Source organism: Cydia pomonella, chromosome 1, assembly GCF_033807575.1.
Source record: "Cydia pomonella isolate Wapato2018A chromosome 1, ilCydPomo1, whole genome shotgun sequence".
NCBI classification, from domain to species: Eukaryota; Metazoa; Arthropoda; class Insecta; order Lepidoptera; family Tortricidae; genus Cydia; species Cydia pomonella.
The window spans coordinates 8,056,209-8,069,605 of NC_084703.1; the positions used below are offsets into that span (position 1 = coordinate 8,056,209).

General features: G+C 35.9%; 1 protein-coding gene across 2 annotated transcripts in view; it reads left to right on the forward strand.

The window, feature by feature from the left end:
* LOC133528232 (bestrophin-4) overlaps window positions 1-13,397 on the forward strand; it is an 88,697-nt gene that overhangs the window by 27,150 nt on the left and 48,150 nt on the right. The window contains exon 3 of one of the 2 annotated variants that reach the window (XM_061865554.1): window positions 10,030-10,201. In XM_061865554.1, coding sequence (XP_061721538.1) covers window positions 10,030-10,201 — 172 coding nt within the window. Of the gene's footprint in view, window positions 1-10,029; window positions 10,215-13,397 lie in introns of those variants that run through there. The other variant, XM_061865636.1, reaches the window with a different exon arrangement.

Genomic DNA, 13,397 nt, shown 5'->3' on the forward strand with positions numbered 1-13,397 from the left:
TAATTATCACCTGCGAGTTCATAATGAAGGTTAGTAAAATATTTTTGGAAAAATATTCAAGTACGTATTCTTAGAAGACGTTAATAGCGAGATAATTAATACTGCTGTTACTGAGTACCTATAAAGTCGCTAATTGAAATATTAGCGACTTTATAGTTATTAACAGTGCCAAAACTAATTAAACGATTGATATTCGATAGAAATCGAATGTATACAACCATTCAATTCGGTATTTAATTGTCCATCTGATATGTTTCCATAATGAAATAAAGTAAAGCTTATATTTAAGAACATCACATTTTTTTTTAACTCAATGTTAGTTATACACACAGACAAAATTGTATAATATTTTAGTTACTATTTCATACTCTTTTATATAACTACCTACTCAGGCAACTAGATACTCGGTAGATATCCAAAATATAAAATCACGTAATACGCTAAATTTGATCTAAATAATTATGCAGATTAACAAGCCAATTCACCAGTATTTCCGCAAATGGCCAAGTAACACGCAGTCTTGATCATTTAACCACAAGCCAAAGCGTCGAGTGAGTCGATTTCTAAAACCGTCTCGCGGCAAAAAATCTTATTTTTTGCTGCTCATTTCGACAGCCTGTTTCGATAACTTGATGTAAGATTACAAGTCCAATAGTTAGGTACCTAAGATTCGATTATACTCAAAGGAAAAACAACGCATTGAACTTAGTATTTTGTCATAATATTATGTTGCGTGTGATAGCAATACATTGTTAAGAGTAATAACTCATGAATACCTAGTATCGGAAAATTTAGTATGTTGGCTCCTCCCTGACCTCTAGGAAAAAGTGACCCATCAGAAAGATTGCTAATAGAATTGCGAAAACGAAATGTGCCTGTCATATTTATCGTAAAAATTAGGGTATGTATGCGGTTAAAGTGGAACAACGGAAGTCCGTTCAGTTCTTCGTACGAAGGTTAACATAGTTAAAGTAACCGAAAATTTGTGTTATTTAATTCTAGGCCAAGTCGAAAATCATACAATTTCCTTTGTACAAAAAACGATGAACAGAGTAAGAGCACCAAATGTCCAGTAGGGCCGTTCTCTCAACTATAGGGCCCAAATCAAAAGTGTATTAAAAGAGAAGAATGAAACAGCCAAAAAACATTAACAATTCCTACAGATGGGTTGATGCAGGCAAATATGAAAAACGGGTCCGTAAAAAGGTGCCACTTAATGTGCTAGGAAGAAGCTGCCTGAAGAAGAAATTCTTGTTTTCTGCCCTCCGGGCGGAAAGCGTCAACTTTGCACCCGCTGCGCTAAACGAAGTTGCTGCTTTCCGCCTCCATCGAGCAGGAAGATAGTATGCGCACCAAGGGAGGAATCGTAGGACATTCTATCCCGCGTGTTTGCCACTTGGCAACTAACAATTTTACACGCGGCACGCAATGTCTTACTTTTCCTCCCTTGGGACACAAATAACTATTACCGCCCTTAATATACAAGTACCTGGGCGACCGAGCTTTGCTCGGTTATAACTATTTATTGTAATATGGTGGTGTATAGGTGATAATCTACATAAACCTAAAAAGTAAAATGTGAACTGACAATTATTATTATTTACAATAGATTTTAACCTTACAGCACTTGTCACAGAGTAACGCCATCTATTGTCAATTTCTCTTATTACATAGGTCATTTTTTACTAAATTAAACTTGTCTAAAACAATAAAAAATAAAAAATTATATATAAACTTGAACATTAAAAAAAAAACAAAAGTTAGTCACCGGGCGAGATTCGAACCCGTAACACTCGTTTAGCAGTCCGCGTCTTAACCCGCTGGACCAGACGGACAGTGGCCAGCAAAACGAAATTAGCGACCATATTCTGCGTCGAAAGAAAAACGCATGAAAACTCGAAAACACGCGTTTTCCCAAACATAAGACTAATCGAGATCGATTGTTTACCCCTAAAAACCCCCATATACCAAATTTCAGCGAAATCGTTAGAGCCGTTTCTGAGATCCCGGAAATATATATATATATATATATACAAGAATTGCTCGTTTAAAGGTATAAGATACACTATTATTTGTATTAGGATATAGTAGAGATTGTAACTTGACGAGGCTAGTTCTGTTTGTTTCGGCTGCATCAACTGGTTTTCCCATGTCTGACATTACAAGTAATTTGAATGTCAATGCTTGTTCAAACACTCACTGGAATCGTTCCCCTGGTTTACGCAATTCTGTTTAATCTCTTCATACATTATCATAACATTACATTTCTTAGTACAAGTGAGTCAAGTGCTAATTCGAATAGTTTTCCAGGTCGATATTTGTTATATGCACAGGGAAAAATGCTTCTAAATAAATAGATTACTGTTAAGGAACTTTGCGCATTGATGGTATACGCCAATGTTCATAAACATCATTATTGTACTTATGACATGACATTGTTTTTTACCACATGACGGCATCAGGGCAATCAATGTCTCGCCTGACGGTAAAATGTAAAAAAAAATCGGCCAAGGGCATGTCGGGCCATGATCAGTGTAGGGTTCCGTAGTTAGTTACTCTTCCGTCACAATAACTGGACTAAACTGGAGCTTAAAGTATAGTAGATTATTAACCAAGGGATGAACTGTGGATAGTACGTCTTTTTACTATGAAGGGGAAACTTTTTGCGATACCTCAAAAACAGCTAAACTGATCATGTCCGCTATAGTTTTCATTTAACGTATTTCTTAAGCTCTACTTCCACCATTTTTTTCATATTTTTTTGACCTATGGTTCAAAAGTTAGAGGGGGGACACATTTTTTTTTCGGAGCGATAATCTCCGAATATATTCACTTTATCAAAATATGTTTGTTGAAGACCCCTATTAGTTTTGAAAGAACTTTCAAATGATATCCCAAACTGTAGTGTTAAAGTAAAAAAAAAATTCACCCCCACTTTACGTGTAGGGAGTTCCCTAAAAAAAAATTTGATTTTATTCTACGAGTTTGTAGGCTTTATTGATTTAACAAGCAATGATTAATTTAATAATATTTTTTAATTTTTTCTGGAGTTGCAGGCGTACATAGGCTACGGATACTGCTTACCATCAGGCAGGCCGTATGCTTGTTTGCCACCGACGTAGTATAAAAAAAATTATGATTTATATATCCATGCCATATTTCAGCTTTCTAGCACTAACGACCACGGAGCAAAACCTCGGACAGACAGACGGACATAGCGAAACTATAAGGGTTCCTAGTTGACTACGGAGCCCTAAAAAAGAACTGTTTATATACTCGTACTTACGGTTTATATTGTCATAAAATGATTTCAGAAAGATTACAAACACAACTCTCATTTAATTTTTAATTGACTTAATTCTTAGTTGAGATCGTGCATTGCATTTCTATAACTTTCCTTACTTGTTATTTTAATTAAGTATATCAGTAACATTATTTTACAGTACATATGGTGCTACTTTACCGCACTAGTGCGAACATTTGCATATTACGTTACTGTGTCGAACATTTAAAGGGCCATATGTACTGTAAATCGTTGTACGATACATGTGCGAATAGATAATTCGCAACTCGTGTCGATTTAAAACACTCCCTTCGGTCGTGTTTTAATTTATCGCCACTTGTTTCGAATTTCCTATTTTTCGCACTTATAGATTCGTCATGTCCGTCTGTCTGTCCGTTTATGTCACAGCCACTTTTTTCCGAACCTATAAGAACTATACTGTTCAAAGTTGGTAAGTAGATGTATTCTATGAACCGCATTAAGATTTTCACGCAAAAATAGAAAAAAAAAAAAAAAAATTTTGGGGGCTCCCCATACTTAGAAAAAATTCACTCAATAAATTTTTTTTCACCAAACCCATACGTGTGGGGTATCTATGGATAGGTCTTCAAAAATGATATTGAGGTTTCTAATATCATTTTTTTCTAAACTGAATAGTTTGCGCGAGAGACACTTCCAAAGTGGTAAAATGTGTATCCCCCCCCTGTAACTACAAAAATAAGAGAATGATAAAGCTAAAAAAAATATATGATGTAAGTACATTACCATGCAAACTTCCACCGAAAATTGGTTTGAACGAGATCTAGTATGTAGTTCTTTTTTAATACGTAATAAAAAAAAAAATATATTCAATCCCAAACAGTAAGTAGTTTTTTTTAATTCCCCCCCTTCCGAACCCTTCATGGGCGAGTCCGATTCGCACTTGGCCGCTTTTATCCTGTCAGTTGTCAAATCTGTTACAGATTCATACGACATTTAATAATAGATATTAGATGATAGAAATGGTTAGATTAATCTATAGACGCATACTAAGGGTTATATTTTGAGCACAGGTCATATTGTTTAGTATTATAAATTATAATGAATAAACAGGTCTTGTTTTCACTACTGCCTTTTACTTCGGTTGTTTATTAAGGTGGATATGACAACCTTCAGCCTTGATTATGACCTCCTTGCATGTTTAATATAGTTATATTTGATTACTAGTGTAATGGGCTCTCGACTCGCCTCTCACTAGTCTTACTTGAAGCGACTCGCAGCGTGCTCTTGATTAATAGGCGTTTTAATATGACTTAAGAGTATCTAGAATTAGAACCAGATAGAGTAATATGAATATTAAGGCTGATTTTTTGTTTAGGCATTATTGATTGAGCTAGTTGCACCTTTTCGAAGCAAAAGATAAAGTACATAAAAAACAGATACAAACAAATCATTGATTATGTCCAAAATGGAGTTTATTAAAATACAGGTTTCTTTGCGAAAGTTACTTAATTGGACTTAAAAAAACACCGTGTATTTAGATAACGTCTAATATCCCCGCCAAGACGAGACAAGGGGCAAAAAGGCAGTGCCTATCTTTTCTCGGCACGATTCGTCGTATTTTCGAACCTTTGTAGTTTTGGTTTGAATAACGCTAGAGTTGTGTAGAGCAAGAGTTGACATATAGAATTTTATTTTAGCCAAACTAAACTTTTATTGACCTATCATCGTTTTTTAATTAATAGCGGAGAATGGTGTCTAGGGTAAAATTTTAGTTAAAGCTGCTAGCGAGCTATATTTTAGGAGAAGGGATAACTTTCAGTGATATGTGACAGATAAAGCCCTTCGCAGACGGAGCGATAATATATGTTAATATACCGTACGATACCGACAAATATCTTATAGTATAGCTAAGCACCACATACGCCAACGATACCACAATATATTATTATATCGCTGTCTGTCTAGCAACTACATGGTGAGAGAGACGAATTATACCAAAATATATCGTAATATCGGTATATTATAGGGCTATACATACATATATCGCAAGGTATCTTAAGATACCAAAGTATAAAGTATAAGTTATAGCTTCGTATGTGGACTCTGTCAACTGGTAGGTACATAAAATATGCCTTGCTATATGATATATTTTGGTATATAGTCCGTTTCTCGAGGTTAAAGATCTACTGAGAACTTCATTTATATATATGCCGACGCTGGCTTGGTCGTGTTGGTGGTGACCACGACTGATGCCACTGATTAAGTAACGTTCGAATAGGAAACCTGTGTATGCGGTGGCTGAGGAAGCGACAGGATGTGCGCTACAACATACGTATACAACCGACGTGGGTCTAGTGATGTGCCGATGAGAACTCGTTTCTGAGAATTCCTTTCCGAAGAAATATCCGTAAAATATCCAACTTTCTCGAGAACGTTCTCATATTAGCATAAATAAGTTATCTAATTGTTTTAAATAGAATTAGATATTTACTTTTGTTAACTTTATACCTTTTTCCCCAAATAACTTGTTTGGGTAATTTTGTGTTGTTTTACTCCTGGTATTTTACCAATTGGTATTATTTTTATATTGCTAATATGAATTGTAACAAGTATTTGCTTGTAAGGTTCCATGGTATTTGTCTTATCTCCTACACTATGCGATTAATCAAAAGAATTCATCGCTTTTGCGACCAAGAGGTAAAATTCTCAGAGAACGTTTCTGCGAGAATTTCCAATAGATAATATATACGTATGTTTATCGTCGCCTAGTATCCATAGTACAAGCTTTACTTAGTTTTGGGCTAGGTGGATCTGTGTAATATTGTCCCCAAATATTCATTTATTTATTTTTATATTTAGTGACAGTTGCGCTTCGTTCGCTACGGAGCGTTAACGATTGGCACGTTGTATACGCACGCTGGGATTCATTTTCGCTTGGACAGTATTCGTGCCCGAAGTATATTCAATCTGTCCATTGAGCCTTGTCAAAACTCGTTCACATACCATTAGTTTTGGAGTTCAGTTACAGTTTTCTATATATGAGTCACCGTGTCAAGGTCATTAGCATCAATCTACATAACACATGGATGATTCCAAGGCTAAGGATAAATGTTGTTTGAATTAAATTTGAATAAATTGATGGTAGATAAATATAGTTTATTGCGCGGGAACTATAAAACGATTTGTGCAATTAGCATACAAAATTATAGAAATGAATAAATCGTAAGATATAAATATTAATCGATCAATAACATATTCTCTTGATAGAAATTTGCAAGAGTCGGCCAAAATATCTAGTCTATCCGCAACGTATGGCCAGCAAACAAATTAATGTCATATTTGTTTGCTTCTAATTATTGTCGTAGGTATAAAGTCATGAACTGCAGTGAGAGATCTAAGTTTAATCAAAATTTGCAATGTTTTCACACAATTGCAAATAATTAAATTTTCGGCAGCAAAATAAAGAGGATCTTACTCTCCAAGTACAGACGAAACTACGGTTTTTAGGAACTTGGTTTACAAGCAATTATTAAGTGGTCGTAAGAAAATAATAAATGCATGTTGGCAAGGACCCGTCGTCGGTGCGCTGGTCCGAGTAGAACTTGGACTATTTTTACTTGACATTTGACGTGTAGCGAGCGACGTTGTATTCGATGTAACCTCAGCGTAGGTGTGCTCAGGCCTTTTAGAATCAGAATAATTATTACGGAACCGGTTGCCGCAAAATTCGACAAACCACAAGCGAGCATACCTAATTAGTAATTAGTTTAATTACGATTAATATATTTAATAGTTGACTGCGACTAAATATTTATCTTGAAATCACGTGGAATTTTTCTTAAGTAGTTACGTTCCTTATGTTATGATTATGACTAGGTACTGGCAACATTTTAGAGGTCTGAGTCAACGATAGCTCGACGAGCATTGTAATATTTACAGTTTTGATACTGTTCGATATTGGTTTGTATACTCATCAATCATCATCCAACACCAAGGGAATCAGTCGATATTCAATCCTTTTCCTAAAATACCTAGAGTAAACAAAATGCTTACATTTAAAATAAATACAATTATTGGTTATTTAACTTATTTATTAGGCAGTAGTTTACTTAAAAACTTAGTCTATTTTAAGATATAAGAGATAATAACCTGAAAAATCAAAAGATTGGGATTCTAAATAGCTTTTTTATAACAGGTTCAACGTCCTAGATAAGTATAAAAACGACCTAGTTGACTAGTCGGGACAATAAAAAACAAACAACGCTATTTGAAAAAATATACAAAAACATAAAAACGAAACGCTAGTGTTCACCATGAGGACCTTTTGTTGGCATACGGAATAGATGATGTTCATAAGTAGTAGGTACCTAACCTTTTTTCTCTTGTAACGTTGATCTAACTTTAGAATAATATAAAAAAAACTTGTTCTCAATTAGTCGGAATAATTGCTTTTTTTTTAATGCAAGTAGGTACTTTTTCCCGTTTCTCGAGAACTGGACACCGATTTGGAATTTTGTTTTGTTTGGTCGGAGTAGGATTCTGGTAAAATCAAGGGAACTCTTTTAAATCTTCACATAATATTTAGTACTTACATAGACACTCTTTTAGTGATTTGCGTATTCTTGTGAAACTACGAATAAAGATCTGAAAACTACGGCACGGTTAAACATTAATTCGAAATGACTCTTATTCGCAGCCGTTTTTAGGGTTCTGTAGTAAACTGGAAACTCTTATACTGCCCTTCTAAGCTAAAAGACAGTATTTTAAATGAAAATTGACTGAAAATTGAATGAAAATTGACTGACTGGATGTACCTTAAAATCTTTACCTGAAAGTTTAAAATTTTAGCTTTTACCGCCTTTTAGCTTAGAAAAGCAGTATAGTTTCGCTATGTCCGTCGCTTTGCTCCGTGATCGCTACTGCTAGAAAGCTGCAATTTGGCATGGATACATAAATCATACCTACATGGCGATAGACCGGTAAAACACAAAACTAAAAAAAACTTTTTAGGGCACAACCAAGGTATTTTTTTGAAAAAAAAAAATAGCTTTAATTCAATAGTATGGGGTATCGTTGTATAGGTCTTTCAACACGAATAAGGATCTCCAACAGCCATTTTTTGACAAAGTAAATATTTTCGGAAATAATCGCTCCGAAAGGAAAAAAATGTCCGTCCGTCCCCGTCCCCTCTAACTTTTGAACCATGGGTCAAAAAATATGAAAAAAACTAAAAACAAAGGTTAATCAATACTATCAATGAAAACTATAGCGAACACGATCGGTCCAGCCGTTTTTGAGTTATTGCTAATAGTATTCTTAGTAAAAAGGTACAAAGCGGTGCGAAGGTTGTACATGATACACTAATAAGTAGTTTAGCCTATTATGACAGAATGGTAACTATGGAACCTTACACTAAGAATGGTCTGACATGCACTTGGCCGTTTTTTTTTTCAATATATGAGCAGGTAGCTCATCTGACGTCAGTTATTTACCCACGAACTGCATTTGCATATTTTTTTTAAATGATATCACGTTTTAACTGATGATGTGATGTGGTGTTAGCAAAATTTAGCTACATTGACAGCTAAATATAGAAATATTGGCCCCATAACCTAAAAAAGTTATCGTAGTAAACAAAATCTCCTAGTTCGCTACTACTTAGGTAAGTAGGTAGTCGCCTAATAAAGAACATGTTAAAATATGTGAAATGCATTTTAGGGTGGAAATATACAGAATGGAACTGGGATGCAGTCATTTCCCTATAACAAAACTACCTTTTTAGGGTTTTGTACCCAAAATGGCGAAAACAGAACTTTTAGTTTCGTCATGTCCGTGTGTCACAGCCATTTTACTCGGAAACTATAGGATATATTTTAAAGAAATTTGGAACGTATGTATATTTTGTGAGCCGCTAAAAGTTTAAATTTATGTAACAATAACTGTTTTTTTTTTAAGTAAAATGCGATTTTGCTCACTTTTATTAAGCAGCAAATTACCCTTGTTCGAGCTACTGACGTGAAAAAAATATTCTGTCCTTTCAACCTTACGGGACCTTATTGTCGATGGCGCTTACGCCGCACTGCGTCGCGCAGTGTTGTATTTGTATCGGAGCATCGTTTATAACGGCGGAAGGGCCATCGACAATAAGGTCCCTTTTCATAGATAACGTCGCAAATAATGGATTAATTAACTGTTAGTCGCCATCACTGGTCTAGGTACTCCTACAATATTTTTATTCGCCCGAATTTATACAGTTTGAAGATTGATATTCATAAATAGTCATTTTACAACAAAAAAAGTAATCAATTAGTAATAAGTCAGCAATTTTTTTATTCCGCAATTATGTCACTTCATAAATAGGCATTAGTCAAAAACACGATTCCCATGTGTTTTAATTTGTAAACGATTGCTTCGTCAAAATATTATGTACGAGCAATAGGGTCCAGGAGGGAATGGTTTGGTAGAATAGCCGGGTACAGTGGCTCAAACTAGTTACGCGTAAATGGCCACTGTACCCGGCTATTTTCCACCGAGCCACTGTTCCCTCCTTGACCCTAGATGAATTGTTTTCCGATTCATATCATATAATATGGCTTTATGTCCGGTAAATGTTTTGTCAAATGAGCTAGTTGAATAAACAGTATTTTATAGAAAAGGCATATTTAAGAAACATAATTGTTTTCAACGTTGTTTGTAAACTGAATGTTTAGTGACTTCATTGTTATTTGTGAAATGATTGTTCACCCAATTTGACACTTCCGCAGGATATTCGAGAAAGTCCGGCAGTACTTCGGCGCGCAGAGCGAGTCGATACCCATGTCCTTCGTGCTGGGCTTCTACGTCAGTCTCATCGTGAAGCGGTGGTGGGAGCAGTACAAGCTGCTCCCGTGGCCCGACACGCTGGCGCTCTTCATATCAGCCGGCATCCCCGGAGCGGTCAGTACTTAAAGTAAAGGCAAATTTGTTTTAAGTAGGAATATACGCATATTGCGAGTTCACGTTGCAGTTCGCGCACGAAAGCCTAGATTTGGAATCCTGGGAAGGGCAGGGTGCCTAGCGCGGTAACGGGGGTTTATTTCACTTTCTCGGACCTCGTGCGCGAAATGTAGATTGCCACTGCAAAATTTTGGCCGCGAGCAGCTGTGGTCTATGTATTGCTGTTAGCGACTGTGTGCTAAGCTATAATTGCGAGTTTTTCATATGTGTTTGTTTAAATGGTAAAAGTAGAGTATTGCCATTGTTTCATGGCTTAACAAGTAGCGATTTTTATAAAGTTTTTTGAGAAACTTTTCCAAATATATCTACAGAACAAAATAAAGACTTATTCAAACGGCGGGTTAAAAAAGTAGACGTTTGGTTTTGTTTCAATTAGATTCCAAAAACTTGGAAAAGTTCTTAGATTCTCAAGGGGTTTTAATTTTGAAAATAGTTAATTTCTATACTACCTATAGGTAGAAAAATATGACAAGTTTCCATAATTGTGCGCATGCTCTCCGCAGGATTCCGACGCGCTGCCAAATCGTTTATTGCGCTGTTTTTCAACCGACTTAAAAAAGGATGAGCTTCGCGTTTCGGTTGTTTTTGTTATCTTAAAACTTCGTCGTTTATAATTTATTGCCTGTTGTTATTCCGGGCTACAAAATAACTTGATTGGGGAGTAAAAACAGTTTGAAATTGCTTTATAATGATTGAACTGTCAATTATACTATAAAGTACATAGGTACGTAGATATGTATAGATATGGATATTCAAAGACGAATAAATTGAATCATCGCTAATAACAATATAATTGCTAACCGTACACATGTCGGAGTTTTAAGCTAAAAAAAATACTCCGACGCTAATGTTGTCTATTGTTTTTCTCGATTTAGTTGCAACATTTTTTTTTGTATTAGGTTAATAAGTTTTGTATCATAAATATGAGTAATGCATTCGCATATTCAGTTCGAAGGTTAATACTAAAATATAAGTATGTAAGCTACAATAACCATCAAAATAGGCAATTAAATTATTATCATATTTTGCTTACAGGTTCAAATACTTTGTTAATCATGGCATGGGCTGCTTAAGATATTTAACTGCTTTGCAATATTTTATTATTAATATAAAGACACTGATGATTAACGTTCAATATGAATATGGCGACGTCGAGTGTCATGTTATCCTATGGATAACGATCAAAACTTTTGTAGACGATGAAGTTGAAAGGCCTTTAGTCTTGTAGAATTCTCTTAATCAGTGGGTTTCATAAAAACTTGACGTTCTATCCCCTTATTCATAAAATTTAACAACCTCTTACAAACCTCTGCGGCGGTATCTTGGTCGCATTTATATCACTTGTCATGTCTTGCGTCACTTTCGCACTTACATCCTTATAGGAACGAGACAGGCATGATGACAGATGATAAAACACCGATCATATTAGCCCTACTGTTCAATTTTGTTTATTTCTTACAGAAATGTCAAAATGACGGATAGGCACAAACATTTGACAATGAAATACTTAGTAATATGGAAGGTGGAGGTAAGGAATGCAATCTCCATAGGCAGAACTATTGCAAAAGTGTCCAGCTGTCAGCTATAAATTATAGTTCCAAATCTCTCCAGAGTAGCGCTAGGGTAGCTAAGGACATAGGTGTTGTTAACGGAGTGAAGTGCGCTGTCAATGATTTGATTTTTTTTTCAAGTATTCTAGGTGTTGTAGCGCCACCTATTTAAGGTTTTTTAACGGACACTTTTTGGTACATGGAGATTGTGTTCCTTGCCTCCACCTTTCATACTTAGTAACTTACTTAGCGCGATGATCCGAAATGAGTCTTGGCCTCCAACTAGGGTTACCATCTCTAAAATTTGGAAACCAGGACAAGACGCGTGAAAACCCCGGATTTTAGAGTCCAGAACCCGGACGTGTCAACAGGTTTTTTTAAACAGGTTGTGCGTGTGTCGCATGCGGCCTAAGACTTTAAATTTTTAAACCCGGACTACAAATGAAGCCCGCCCCGGACGCTCTCCGGATGCCCTCTAAACTAGGACAAATCCGGGGAAACCCGGACGGATGGCAACCCTACCTCCAACACAGCCCGCCATTTTGCTCGATCCTGAACGAATCCACACCAGCCTTCGCCGACGCCGAGCTCACGGAGGTCTACTTCAACTCTATCCGTCCAACGATATTTAGGATGACCAACAGGACAGCGTCCAGTTGGCCGACTCAAGTATGCTCTTTTGACTACTCGATTTTCACCCATCCTTTCGAGATGGCCAAGCCAGCGGGGACGATGCGCTTGGGTCTCACCTATTATATTCGACTCGGCAAACAGTTATTCTATTTAAAGAAATTCTTAGTAAAGATATCGGAATTATTTCTAAATTGCTCAGTATAACTTACTTACTTAAATTTATCTCACGTAGCATTAACAGACGTTAAAAAACATCTCTAGATATATCAGCGAAACAATCTAGGATTCTAAGACATTCAAGCACTATAGTTATAATTCTTTCCTAGGAATCACTAGCAATCTTTATGTAGGTAGACATTAAAAAAAAACTATTATGTTAGTTACTGGTAAGGTCGTTTCCAATCACGACTTCGTAGCCACTGATTACAGTCCTGAACTAACTATACAGCGGATTTACCATTAATTAGGTTAATGATGAATAAAAACACTGCGCGCATATGTAAAACCTACTTTATAGTTTTGACCATGGTTCACTTCACAATGTTGTAAAGCCTGACCAGTAATATATGATCACGGGCCATATTGCGGAATTTCATTGGAACTAAATTTTTTCATATTAAACTGAACTGTCATCCTATACATGAGAATAACAGCGCTCTCTTGACCATTATCATATATTTCTGGCCGGGCTTTAAAGGCGTACGCTATTTACTATCATGGGTTTTGGTTCTCGTACAATGCATTTACGGGGCTCTGACTGGTATATTAGGTTTTAATTAATTGTCATTTTACTCATTTTGCTTTACATTGACCGCAACATGGCTTGATTTTGTCGCTCGTCGTAATACAATCTTATATGACGCACAGATTTGTCAAATCTAACCTTTAATAACATGACATTATGAGTCAAGGCACGCGTCTTAGTGAATGACACGATCTACATGGAAGAAAAC